Source organism: Dipodomys ordii, unplaced genomic scaffold (assembly GCF_000151885.1).
Source record: "Dipodomys ordii isolate 6190 unplaced genomic scaffold, Dord_2.0 Scaffold4, whole genome shotgun sequence".
Classification (NCBI taxonomy): domain Eukaryota; kingdom Metazoa; phylum Chordata; class Mammalia; order Rodentia; family Heteromyidae; genus Dipodomys; species Dipodomys ordii.
In genome coordinates, this window is record NW_012267220.1 from 9,722,158 (window position 1) to 9,735,069 (window position 12,912).

Genomic DNA, 12,912 nt, shown 5'->3' on the forward strand with positions numbered 1-12,912 from the left:
TTGGAAATATTGTGAGCATTTTTGCCTTATAGAAATAACATATATTTGAGAAGAGGTATGTTTAAACTTTTTGTATTATGTGTATTTATTAAAACATTTAATGTATACAATTGACATGTATAGTTTTTAATATATCCATTAACATAAATGTAATTAGTGACAAACTAGCACATATCAAATTTATGATATGCATATCTTCCTAGAAATATATTCATTAAAGATTCAACTAATTTCTTAGCATGTTTCAGGAGATAGAGGCATAGAATATAAATGTACCCAGACAGGGTGCTTTTCTTGGCCCTCACATTTACAAACAGTATTAATTTGAAAAGTAACTTAATTCTCAAAACTGTATTTCCTTTAATAATTAGTAAACTGATAACAACTGATTCATTACTTCATGAGATATTATAAAGTTGATATAACCTAATGAATGTAAAATGCATATGGTTTGCTATCCATTTGAGTTATATGAAAAATTCTTACAATTATAGTTATTTCCCAGAATGCTGTCTATTAGACATACATGACTTCAGTGTATGATCTCAATCTATGCCAGAATTATGATTCTGTAGATTATCAATATACTTTTTTTTAATGTTTCATGGATAAAAACCTGTTAAGTTCCCTTATTTTAAGGAGATCTATGAGCCTAACATTAAGAGCTATCACTATGGAAGATATACAAGATGTTTTATAAGAAATTTCTAATACATTTGTAAATTATTTAATTTGATGGTAACATGACTTGAACTCAGACTTTCACATTCTAGGCAAATGTTCAAACATGGTGCTACACCCTTAACCCCTTCAAGTTTGTGCAATTTATTATTTGTATTTGTACAAAGCAGAAAAATCTTAAGAATAGACGTCTAATAGCAGCTAGATATATGTGCCTACAGCTACAGGAAACACATACAAGTTTTTAATAGGTAAGTTATAATTGAAGTGTTAAGCATTAATGAGATTACTTGAGATTAATTTGTATTAATCTTTTTGAAGAAATACAAATTATGATAACACAAATTAAATAAAAGAAACACTTAAAAGGTAAAAGGAGGTAAATAACCTACTGATATATCTGGGAAAACATAACATGACAATGCAAAGCCAGAAAGAAATATTACGAAGACAGGAACCCCCAAATATATAAAGATGAGCCACTAAAACCACATGTGTCCAATGTTTTTGTGAAACTAAATAGAGTAGGAATTGAGTGGATACGAGAAGTAACAGCAGTGTCTCTAAGGACTGTGGGAACGCAAAGACTGTAGATGAGGATGAGAAACAGGAACCAAGGAACAAGAAGAGTGGCCCACATGACTGGGGGAAAGGGTCCAGATAGCCAGGAGCACCAGAAAGTTTTACTTAACGATTTGGTATTGTCTCATGGGACGGAGGCATCACAACAGCCTGACAAAGAAGAAGAAAGAGCTCTTATAGATAACAGCTAGCCACAAGAATTGATGTGTTCCCTCTCTCAACTCATGGCACCCATGCCTGTCATTCCAAGGTCCATGCTGGTCTGTTTTCCAGGGGAGAAAGAAGCCACAATAACAATATTTTGATTGTGAAGAAACACCAACCAGTCATGGATAATATAATACATACAATCACAATCTGCTTGTGAGTACTATGTATATATTTAGAAAAGGGGTCTTTGAAGAATGCTCTGGTAAGTGGAGAATGACTACTGACACAACATGATGCATCTTCATGGTAAAACAAGGAAACACTTTCACAGGTGGGTAGCGACTGATATTGGTAAGTACCCCAAGTAACAGCATACTGAGACTGAGAAAGTGGCATTAAAATAAATCACCACTTACAGTGAAGGGGTTTTCAGCAGCACTAGCAAGGTGCAAGAGAAAAATGTATTATTTTTCCCTAGTCAAATAATAAGTGTGTAGAACATATGAACTATTTTTAATTAATAAATAAACTAAAAGTACATTTTTTCCAGATTCTTTAAGGTGATTAAGTGATTACATTATTCCCCAAATTTCATAGTATTGTGGGATAGTGATGCTTAGTTAAAGTCACAAACACATTCTAACTTTCAAATTGTCTATCGTGGTCTAAAACATTTATGAGTTCTATGAGCTTTGCAATAGTTATTTCTTTCATATTGGGTGGTATGTACATTTCTTTTGTTTTGCATAGCATCAGCTGTTCCCTCTTTCCCACCTGTTCCCTCCCTCCCATCGCTGCCATTGAGTTGCTTAGTTCATTTTGATCAATGGCCAGTGCAGTTGATGGGTAGCACTGTTGTATGTTTTTCCCTGATTCCCTCTAGTTCTGTGTCGTCCTCCTGGTTTCCCTCCAGTGTGCACATATATACCATACATGTGATCAGTAGCATGCGGTTATTTAGTAGTGATTTGGCCAGATGAGTGGAAGTCCTTTGTTTCTAAAGCTTTGTTAATTTTGTCGTATCACCTTATGTTTTGGATTTAACATCCTCTTATCAGGGAGACTATGTGCCGTTTGTCTCTTTGCTCTTGGCTTACCTCGCTCAACATGATTTCTTCTAGCTCTATCTAAAAGTACATTTTAACATTGCAAATATCTTTTTCCTGGGAATTTTTTGTTTGTTTTTGTTGTTGTTTGTTGTTGATGATCGTGAGGCTTGAGATCTGGGCCTGGGCATTGTCCCTCAGCTCTTCAGCTCAATGCTAGTGCCCTACCATTTGACCCACAGTGCCACTTCCGCAAATATCTTTTTCAAAATAACACAGGCTTTCAAATAACTGGCAACTTCCCTTCTTGGTTATTCCCTACTAAGTATAAGAATAACCTAGAGCTGTTTCAAGAAACAGACATTTTGCAAATATCCTGGATCTACAATTTACTCTTCTATAACTTTAAGAACTCATTTAACTCCTCTAAGCCTCCAACTCCTTATTTATACAATAGAAACAATGATTGTGGTGGTTTCATTGTGTGGACTGGGTTCCTCCTTTTCCTCCTCCTCTTTACTCCAACACCATAATCAGCCAAGATTTAGATGAATTTTTGCTCATGCAATTTGTGTCATAAAATTTACATTTAACACCTAACTTTGTTTAGTATTTCAATAATATATATTTATGCATACATATGTATGTATTTAAGTGTATGTATATGATATGTATCTATGAATCTTGGGTTCTCAGGATAATATTCATCAATAGTGATTCCTACTCTTGTGAAGCACAAAGTTAACAGTACTGATGAAGTGAATGACAGTGAATGAGAACACACAAACACACACACACGTTCACACACAAATACATGAGATTATGTAAGAATTGCTAAAATACCACTTAGTTTGTCACAAATGCTATTAGCAAGCAAAAACCTGTAGTTTAAATTCTACTGAAATCTGTCCTTGCATATATGAATCTATAAAAATGAAATCCCCTTCTATATAACTAATGAAATATAGTTATAAAATTTAATCCATATTCTAGAAAATTAAGAAAATTCAGCAAGGGCCGGGAATGTGGTTCAGTGGTAGAGTGCTTGCCTTGCATGCATGAGGCCTTGGGTTTGATTTCTCAGCACCACATAAGCAGAAAAAATAAAAGCTGGAAGTGGCGCTGTGGCTCAAGTGGTAGAGCACTAGCCTTGAGCTGAAGAGCTGAGGGACAGCGCCCAGGCCCAGAGTTCAGGCCCATGACTGGACCCCCCAAAAAAAAACAAAAACAAAAGAAAATTCAGCGAAAGGGTGGGCTTGGGAGGGCTGGAGGAGAATGCTGGAAGGGGTGGCATGGATCATGACTCGTTCTATTCATATATTACTTTGTTGAGTGGCAATGTCAGATAGAATAAAATAAAAAATAAAAGAGGAAAAAAAATCTGTTCTTGACATTATATAAAAATCTGAAATACACTGTTCTTTAAAATGATAGGTAAATCCTTTTATATTTTGATAAAATATAAATATTCATCAAACTATGTTGTGTCTTAATATGTGAATAAACATTTCCTCTTCTACAACTAAGCTTTCAGGGTGAAAATATATGTAATACATTTAGCACTTACTGGTAATTCCATGCATATAATCTTCAGTAAATAGTGAATAATACCATATTTTATTTGGTAACATAAATAAGTATATTTTAATACTTTGAAAATGATTTTCCTAAAATGATTTAATGCTATAAATAGTTCCCAAACAATAGATACTGACTAGTGTATAATGTCATATTAAAGTAGTAATAATTTAATATAACTATTGATGTTACATATATTTATGTACTGATAGTTTATTCCTATTAAAAACAAAATGACTTAATAGGGATACAGGTTGACCCATTGTAACATTGAGATGCACAAGATACTATGTCGAAAAGCAAACTTTACAACTTTGGCAAGATGGGGGGGTGTAGTTGTGGAGGTGGGAAGGGAAGGGATGGCAGGGGAAAAACAAAGGAGGAGGTAAAATGTACTCATTACCTTGCTCATGTAACTGTAACCCCTCTGTACAGTATTTTTAAAATAAAAAACTATAAAAACACAACAAAATAAAGTAATTTTGGCATTAGAACAGATTTTTAAAACCTTAGAACAAAAGGAACTTAAAAAAGGCTGGAAATTGACAAAAAATTACTAGATTGTGAATTCTTGAAAACTGAAATAAACAAGAGGAAATGGCAGGAATTTCTAATCTTATGTCTGTGGTGGTGACTACCAATTTTCTTTATAAGGAATATTAAATGGCCAATTCTTGCCCACAAGAATGGACTTCAAATAAAACACATTTTGAAACAATAGTTTGTTTACCCAGCCTAGCAACAGTTGTAAAGCAACATTCCAGTTCCAACTTGTCTTATAAGCTATTGAAGAGAAAAGGTGTTGAACTTCATTACCTAGTATCCTGTAATACTGTTTCCTACTAAATTCAAAATGTGTGCATGAATATAGATGTGATCCTCCAGTTCTCTCCTTTAAAACAGCTGTATAACTAAAGCACAACCATCTTAGTTTCTTTTTCTATCATATTTCATTTAGATTAAATATTTCAAAGTTGAGTCCATTAAATTACAAAAGACAAAACAAAACGAACATTATGTATGTCTATAAAATCAGATGCAAACTACAAAATATTTAAAAGAATATTAAAGAATATTAAAAATGTGAATGGAGAGTTTCAGTTGACATTGCAACCAATCATTCCAACTATATGGATAGCAATCAGGAGCTTTTCAAACTTTGAACAGGTCTGGAAAGAATAGCAGACAGCACATAGTCCTACAGATTTACAAGTAACACCAAATTAATTTTAGCATATTGTTAAAATTCATAGATGGTGCTATAATTCAATTTAAAACTCCAAATCTAGAGTTTTACAAAAACTAGATAAAATTTGTGACCAGTATCAATATTTTATTTGGACAAATGTAGTATTTTTCACAGATGCCTTCATTGTTTTCTTAGGGCAAAGGTTACTCTTAAAGAAACTTCTGAACATTCTTATTTGTATTGTTTCTTTTCCACATCAGGATAAAACTTGGTTTTCAACTACTATGTCTGTCAAATATTAATTTGCTAAAGATACAATATGAATCACATTCTACTTGGTGAATACATGTGATTGGAATAAATTATGACTTCAGACTGCTACAGTATTACATTTAATTACTGGAAGAAACATCTCTAACTACACTGCAATATAACAGCACCTAATTTCATTATATCGTTCACTTAGTTTTGAATGTACTTTGCTGTATAACTTTCTTTAAGTCAAATATAATCTGGGATGCATTTGCAGTACAGATGCTTATGCTATTTTTTTCCAAAACAGTGGAAAAGTAGATATGTTTCTTTGGAGACAGAAATATTGAATTATATATTTATTTCAGTCCGTCAGAATTAGCTCACATACACGATAGGTGTGTTTAGTTCAACACTAATGGATGCACAAGACCCCCATGGAATTAGAAAATTTTCTTCAGTTCTATCTTCAGTAAAGTACATGAGGCAAACAGGAGGATTCCAATAACTTTTAACCCCAAAACTGTCACGTGGAGGCTGATGACTTCCTTCTGCTTCTATTTTCCTCACAAAATATCATACCTTCTACAGAATTCTACTGCTATATCTTTGTTAGTTTTGTCTCTTAACAATACAACTTCTTGTAAGAAAATACAACATCTGCTTACGGAAGAGGTCAAAAAGTCAGCCAATGGAGGAAGTTTTCAAAGCCACTTAGATACTCGTAGTGGGAGACTTTGAAGTTGTTATTGATCAGTTCACTTTGGAATGCTCCATGCATATGGTTTTACTTTTCAACAAATGGCTGGCTTCTTTGCACACATTCTGATTACCCACCCTTCACAGAGCCCCATACAAACATTTCTGGGAAGCTTCTATAAAACAAAAGCCACTTGAGTACAACATAAAGTACATGATCCTTAGAACATAAAAAAAATTCCAAATGGTGACTAAAATGACTAAAACTAAGGTACCTGGAACTCTAGCAAACAAAAAAATCAAGTATTTTCCTTTTCCTTCAGAAAATGTCACATTAAAAAGACTTCTTTTTATATTGAAATAAGTTCTCACACTCCATATATATTACCTTAATAATATAATATTTTGAATAAACAGGATAAAGAAGATAATATTTTGAATAAACAAGATAAAGAAATTTTTTAAGTATATTACAAATCACAATACTAAATGAAATGGCCTCAGGAGTTTCCCGCTACAGCTTCCTCGGTTTTGTAAACTTCCTTGGATATATTTCCAAAAATCTTTGTACATCTCTGTCTGCATAGGTTCCTTTATTTTGAATTTGGTGAATACTTAGTTGTTTGGAAATATCGTACACTTCATTGGGAAAAAATATCTATAGGCCACTACTGTATTCTAGTTGTAAAACACGGTATAAAACATCACTTACTTAAGTGAATTTCAGTTAAAATTATTCTCTTAGTGTAAATAAAATTTTTGCATGGAATACTTTAAGAGAAAATTATGATACTAAAAATCCAAGAAATACATGAGTCAATGAATGATAATTCTTGGCTTTTCTTTTGACAATAAATTTTGTTCTTTGTTTCTGCTAAATGAATTCTCTATTAATGTATGTACTAGGGCTTCAAATAATGTTTATCAATATGTTTCTTCCTAATAAATTTGTATTGAAAAACACAATCATTTCATGAGAATAATACATCCAACACTTCTGGTATTTGTACCTAAATGACATTCAGACTCAAAATCAGCATATTTGAAAATGTGCTTTTGATTTTGAACTTATTTCTATTTATTTAAATTCTAGTAATTTCCATGTTTACCATGTACCAACTATTGCTCTATATTCCAGATTAATAACCGAATTCAATTTATGCTTCAATGAAATTTAGGTACTAGGATTTAAAATGATCTAACAGATAAATGAGATCACAATAGCAAACTATGAGCCAAAGGATGCCACTGGATTATACAAAAGGGTATCATGGAAATTGTATTTATATTTTGGCCTCAGGATAAATAGAAAGTAACTACATATATGGGAATATGAAGATCTTGTGTGAGGAGTTGTTTCAAACATTACACACATTATAATGTACATGCTAATGAGAGATACTGACAAAATCTAAGAGCTAAAAGAACCTGTGTGCTGGTGGAAAGTCGTTTTTGAGGGAAGAACAGTGACAAATGAGGGTGGAGAATCAGGAAGCAGACATGAAAGACAGAAAATCAGGTAACTGGAAATGCTTTGTCTTAAAGAAGGATGCCTTTTCAAATGTTTAACAATTTAATGCATTTGTACTAATCACAGCAGACACGCAATCAGTCACTAATACTGCTGGCTCAGCGTCAAGCATGAAATGCGACTGAAAAGTTTTCAGAAAAACTAGTAAAATGAAGCAAACAGATTGGAGGGAAACAAGAATTGCAATATGAGACAACGCATTGATCTGGTCCAAGTGAGAAATAAATGTGGCTACACCAGAAGGAGATCAGTAGAATGAGGACCCTAAGTGTGTCTTAGAGATCTTTGGAAGACATATCTACAAACTGGAGTCACTGACTGGGCTTTTAATTAGACTAATGATGCTTGACAGAACACTGGAAAAGTAAAAAGAAAAAGGGGTGACACTGGTCAAGATGCATTGGATTCATAAACTGCTTTTTCTTTTTTTTTTTTAACTGCTTTGTTAAATGGCAACTCTCTTGTACAAGTATTTAAAGATAATTTTTTTAAAAAATCACAAAAGAAAAAAAAGAATATTTACTTGCTTGTCGAATTTGGGAGGATGGGACAGAACATGACATCAATGTGAAACAACTGACTTCAATCTATCTAAGAGAAAGCCAAATATACAGGAAGTATGGGAATCAGAAGCGAAGTTGGGTAAACTGGTGATCAAAGGTTTGGGAGTCATCACTAGAAAGAGCAAAGAGAGTAGATAAAAAGTGCAGAGCTGGATGAGAAGTATTTTGGGGAAATGATCAGTGTTGCACCAAGTATCTGGAATCCCTGTGTCTACCATTGTTTGTATCACTCCAAGATATTTTTGATGGCCCTTCTGCTATGCTCTCCCTTCATTCAAGTCTATCTCCTATCTACCTGCTTGTCAGGATGATAGAATAACACACACAAATCTGGTATCAGTCACCTGCCTAAATGTCTTTCAATGATTTCTGCACCATCACTGAACACTAACCCTACTTCGATGCTGCTAGTATTCTATGCCTCCTTTACTCCTCAGGAGTCACAATGTTCCCCCAGCTCCTGGTGCCTGAAGTGAATCTCAAAGACCACATTTCAACAATGTGGGGACAGGCCGTTGGCAGAATTAAAACAGTCATCTTAATTTCCACATCTATTTATATTAAAATCTAGTAGGTTCAACTGGCTCTGTAGCTCAGCTACCATGTTTATGGAATTAACATGTTAATTTACTATCCTTTCCCATTGTACAAATTAAATCTAAGAACATAATATTTTTTGATAATGTTTTCTTTATTACAATGCTAAAAGGACAGTTTTTATTTTTTGTTTGCTTTCTTTCCTTTATTGTTTTGTGTGCCAGTCCTGGAGCTTGAATTCAGGGCCTGGGTACTGTCCCTAAGATTCTTTTTCTCAAGGCTACTATGCTCTAACACTTAAGGTCCAGTGCCACTTCTGTTTTTTCTGGGTAGTTTAATGGAGATAAGAGTTTCACAGACTTTCTGCTTTGGCTGGCTTTGAACTGTGATCCTCAGATCTCTTCTGAGTAGCTAGGATTACAGGTGTGAGCTACCAGTCCCTGGCTCAAAGGATAGTTCTGAATAAATATTTCAAATTCTGGCCCAACTCTCAACTTGTAAAAGGCTTTAGACCGGCAGCTTGAGTTTTTGTCTTTCATGGAGAAGTTTGCTTCAGGCCAATCCACAACCCAGAATCTCTCAAACGTATGAGGAACTTTGGACACAACACTCCACTGTTAACTTCAGTCCATAAACCGTTCTCCAATAGCCAGCTTCCTCTTCATATTCAATCTGCAATGTGATCTGTGTATCTGCTCTAAAAACCCTTATCCAAGCTTAACCTTAAGAGATTTGTTGGTTATTTATGATAAGCTTACATCTAATATGAAGAACTTTTTTTTTTTTTTGTCAGTTGTACGGTTTGAACTCAGGAACTGAGAACTGTCCCTGAGCACTCTTGCCCAAGGCTAGCACTCTACCATTTTGAGCCACAGCACCATTTCCAGTTTTCTCATGGTTAATTGGAGTTAAGAGTCTCACCAGGACTTTTCTGCCCAGGCTGGCTTTGAACTACAATCAGATCTCAGCCTCTTGAGTAGCTAGGATTACAGGCGTGAGCCACAAGTGTCTGGCTAATGTGATAAACTTTGGAAGTTATTAAAAGTATTTAAGATTTATAAGCAGAATTATCTTTACTGCAGAAAAAACACAGTATGTGTGAAGAGTTATTTCAATATCACATCATTTTGCATAAAATGGGCAAATTATAAATGTATGCAATTACATATTTTAATATGTAATTTTGCTGTATCTCTACAACCATTTGAGGCATTTTAGTGCCAAACGAAGGTACTTATTGGTATAGTGATACATACATACTTATATATGTTATACAAATACATTTATACACATATATGTATGTGTATAAATATAGATACATATAGATACATGTACATATAGCTACACATATATGTATAGGTATAGATTCATTATTTTCTTCTGCACGGTTTGAATTGCTACTGTATGTAAAGATTTCATAAAGCATTACTTTCTTCCTAATATTCTATTATCAAAGACAAAATAATGGATACATTTACTTCATTTCCCAGAGATGATGTTAGCAACTTTGACCTGAAATAAACTACTTTAGTGGGACCAGAAGTTTCCACCCCTTGTTCTCCAGGTCACAAAGAATGCTCTCAGGTGAAGCTGAGATGCGGCGTACCTACCGTCTTGCTGAGGTAACCTGTGCTGGTGTTCATGCACTGTAGACCCTCGCTGTTGCAGCAGCCCCCACATCTGTAGACGGACACACATGGAGGTTTAAAGAAGGTGTTTGTGGCTGCTCCAAACTCCTTCCCCACATCTATACACACCTCCCGGGGCATGCATTGAGTCTTTCTCCACTCATTATCAATACCTGTCGAGTCACAGGGAAGTTCCATAAGTTACACAGAATCCACCAGGCAGGGAGAGCCCACAGCAGTTGGAAGTCACATTTGCTTTCAGATCTCAATTTTGTACCGTGCATATGTTTAGGGAATTAAAAATAAACAAACTGAAAAGATTATAGCTGGCCTAGTGAATAGTATATACACGATATAATCTTTAACAGAATAGCTAAAGGTATCTCCTTTAAAAACTCCTTAGTACAGCCATCTAACAAGCTAAATTAAAGTTATGCTTTCTAAAATTTACAGCACTTGTGTTTGGTTTTCCTTGCTTATGAAGGTGGAAATTTAATATGTGGGTGTTTACAAGATGTGCAAAAATAGAGTCATGCTCATTTGCTCCAGCATGAACTACTTGCATGGTCCTGATAAGTATGAACAGTATGTTTTCGTTTTTAACTGAGATGTAAATGAGAATTGGACTATAATTTTGAACTCAAAAATTATTCTCAGGTAAACTAATTGGCAAATTTAAGTAATGTCAGGCCAGTAGCGTAGCACAAAACAAGGCTAGATTATGACAATCAGGTCTTGTAGCCTAAACTGGCATTTTTATTTCAGAAAAAAAATCTTATTTCCTGTCTCCTTTTTTATTTTCTCTTGGAATTTGTTTCTCTGTGTGGGATCTGTGGCTTACCTATAACTCTAGTTTCTTTTTTTTGGTATGCCCCCGAATATAATGTTTTGGAAAAAAAAAGGGGAACTATACCATTGGATATTCAACCACTAAGCAATTTTTTTCTCGTTTTGCTCTGAAAATGTTTTGCAATGTCACTAGTTGTAGTGAGTGATATATAACATTTAATGATTATTCTTGTTTTTATGATCATTGTTTTTAAATTAACCAACCAGTTTTGAGTATGCCATTATATGTGACAATGCACACTAGATAACTCATCGGCTTTATAAAAACCAAGCTCAAATCCAGTTATCTGTGAGGCACCAAAGAAAAAGTATCATTTCTAAAGGTGATTTGGGTTTGTTTTGTGAGAAATTAAGGCATTTCTAAGTCCAAAACAATATTTGTATAAAACTATTTGCAATGATATGGAAAGTTTGCATGATTAACTGTATACATCTAAAACTTTCTGACAGGTTACTACCTCAATTTAAAAAGCCAGTGTGTATTGACACACATGTTTTCTCTCTGTCATTCAAAAATCCTTTTAACACTCAAAGTGAAATCACAGTATGTTCTATTTCTAAGTAATCCTTTTATTTCCATTTTGTCTATGTCTTTAGGCAATAAAGCATACTCAGTAATATAAAGGCTGAAATGAAAGGACAATCTAGACAACGTTCAACAGTTTGGTATGAGCTTCTTACAGATTTCTCTCTCCCCTACTTACTTTTCAAGATCTCTGCATTATAATGTGCTGCAGCAAATGTTACAGTGTCTTCTGTCCTTGTGTTGGGATTGGCCTGCTCTTTGTTGTGTTGCCAGCCTCCTTTCCTCAACTGGCACTTGTACATTTTCCAGTATTCTGGGTAGAGGACAGTCATGAGTTCATCGACACTTGACACGGACCGCAGTTGTCCCTCCAAATCTTTGCTAGCATAAGCCTGTCCAAAAAAGAAAAAAAAAAAAAATCCAAGATCAGTCACTCAACAAGCTAAGGGTTAGAAACAGGCATTTTCATAAACCTTTAGGTTTATTGTTATAGATAATACATTTGATCATAAAATACTAGTACTAATTCCTCCAGAATTACGTCACTATTTGGTCGTTAATATTTTAATTTTCTTAAATCAGTATAAATATATTTTATCATAAAAGAGAGGATCACTGGTAAATTATTCATTTAATAACATAAGAAATGTACTAAACTGTTTTTTTTTTTTCTGTCGGTTATGGGGCTTGAACTCTGGGCCTGAGCGCTGTCCCTCAGCTCTTCAGCTCAAGGCGAGCGCTCTACCACTTGGGCTACAGCGCTACTTCCAGTTTTCTGAGTGTTTATTGGAGATAAGAATTTCACAGACTTTCCTGCCAGGGCTGGCTTTGAACCACAAAATCCTCAGCTCTCCACACCTCCTGAGTAGCTAGGATTACAGAGCCACCAGTGCCCAACTAACTAAACTTTTTTAAATGGAAAAAGTTTTATAGTTGTCACATATGTCATCTCTTGTCCTGAGAAACCAAATTATTAATAGGTACCGTCTATCTGGGATGATAAACCACAATCCTCCTAAACTCTACTTGCCAAGTAGCTGAGATTATAGAAATGAGCTATTATGCGCTTTAAAGCCACCACGTGCTTCAAATTTTTAATTA

The 12,912-nt window shown here is 34.4% G+C and overlaps 1 protein-coding gene across 1 annotated transcript in view; it reads right to left on the reverse strand.

Annotated features, from left to right (window-relative positions):
* Vegfc (vascular endothelial growth factor C) overlaps positions 1-12,912 on the reverse strand; it is a 95,092-nt gene that overhangs the window by 22,923 nt on the left and 59,257 nt on the right. The window contains exons 2-3 of the mRNA XM_013024520.1: positions 11,990-12,203; positions 10,419-10,609 (exon numbers count right to left, since the gene is read on the reverse strand). Coding sequence (XP_012879974.1) covers positions 10,419-10,609; positions 11,990-12,203 — 405 coding nt within the window. The remainder of the gene's footprint in view (positions 1-10,418; positions 10,610-11,989; positions 12,204-12,912) is intronic.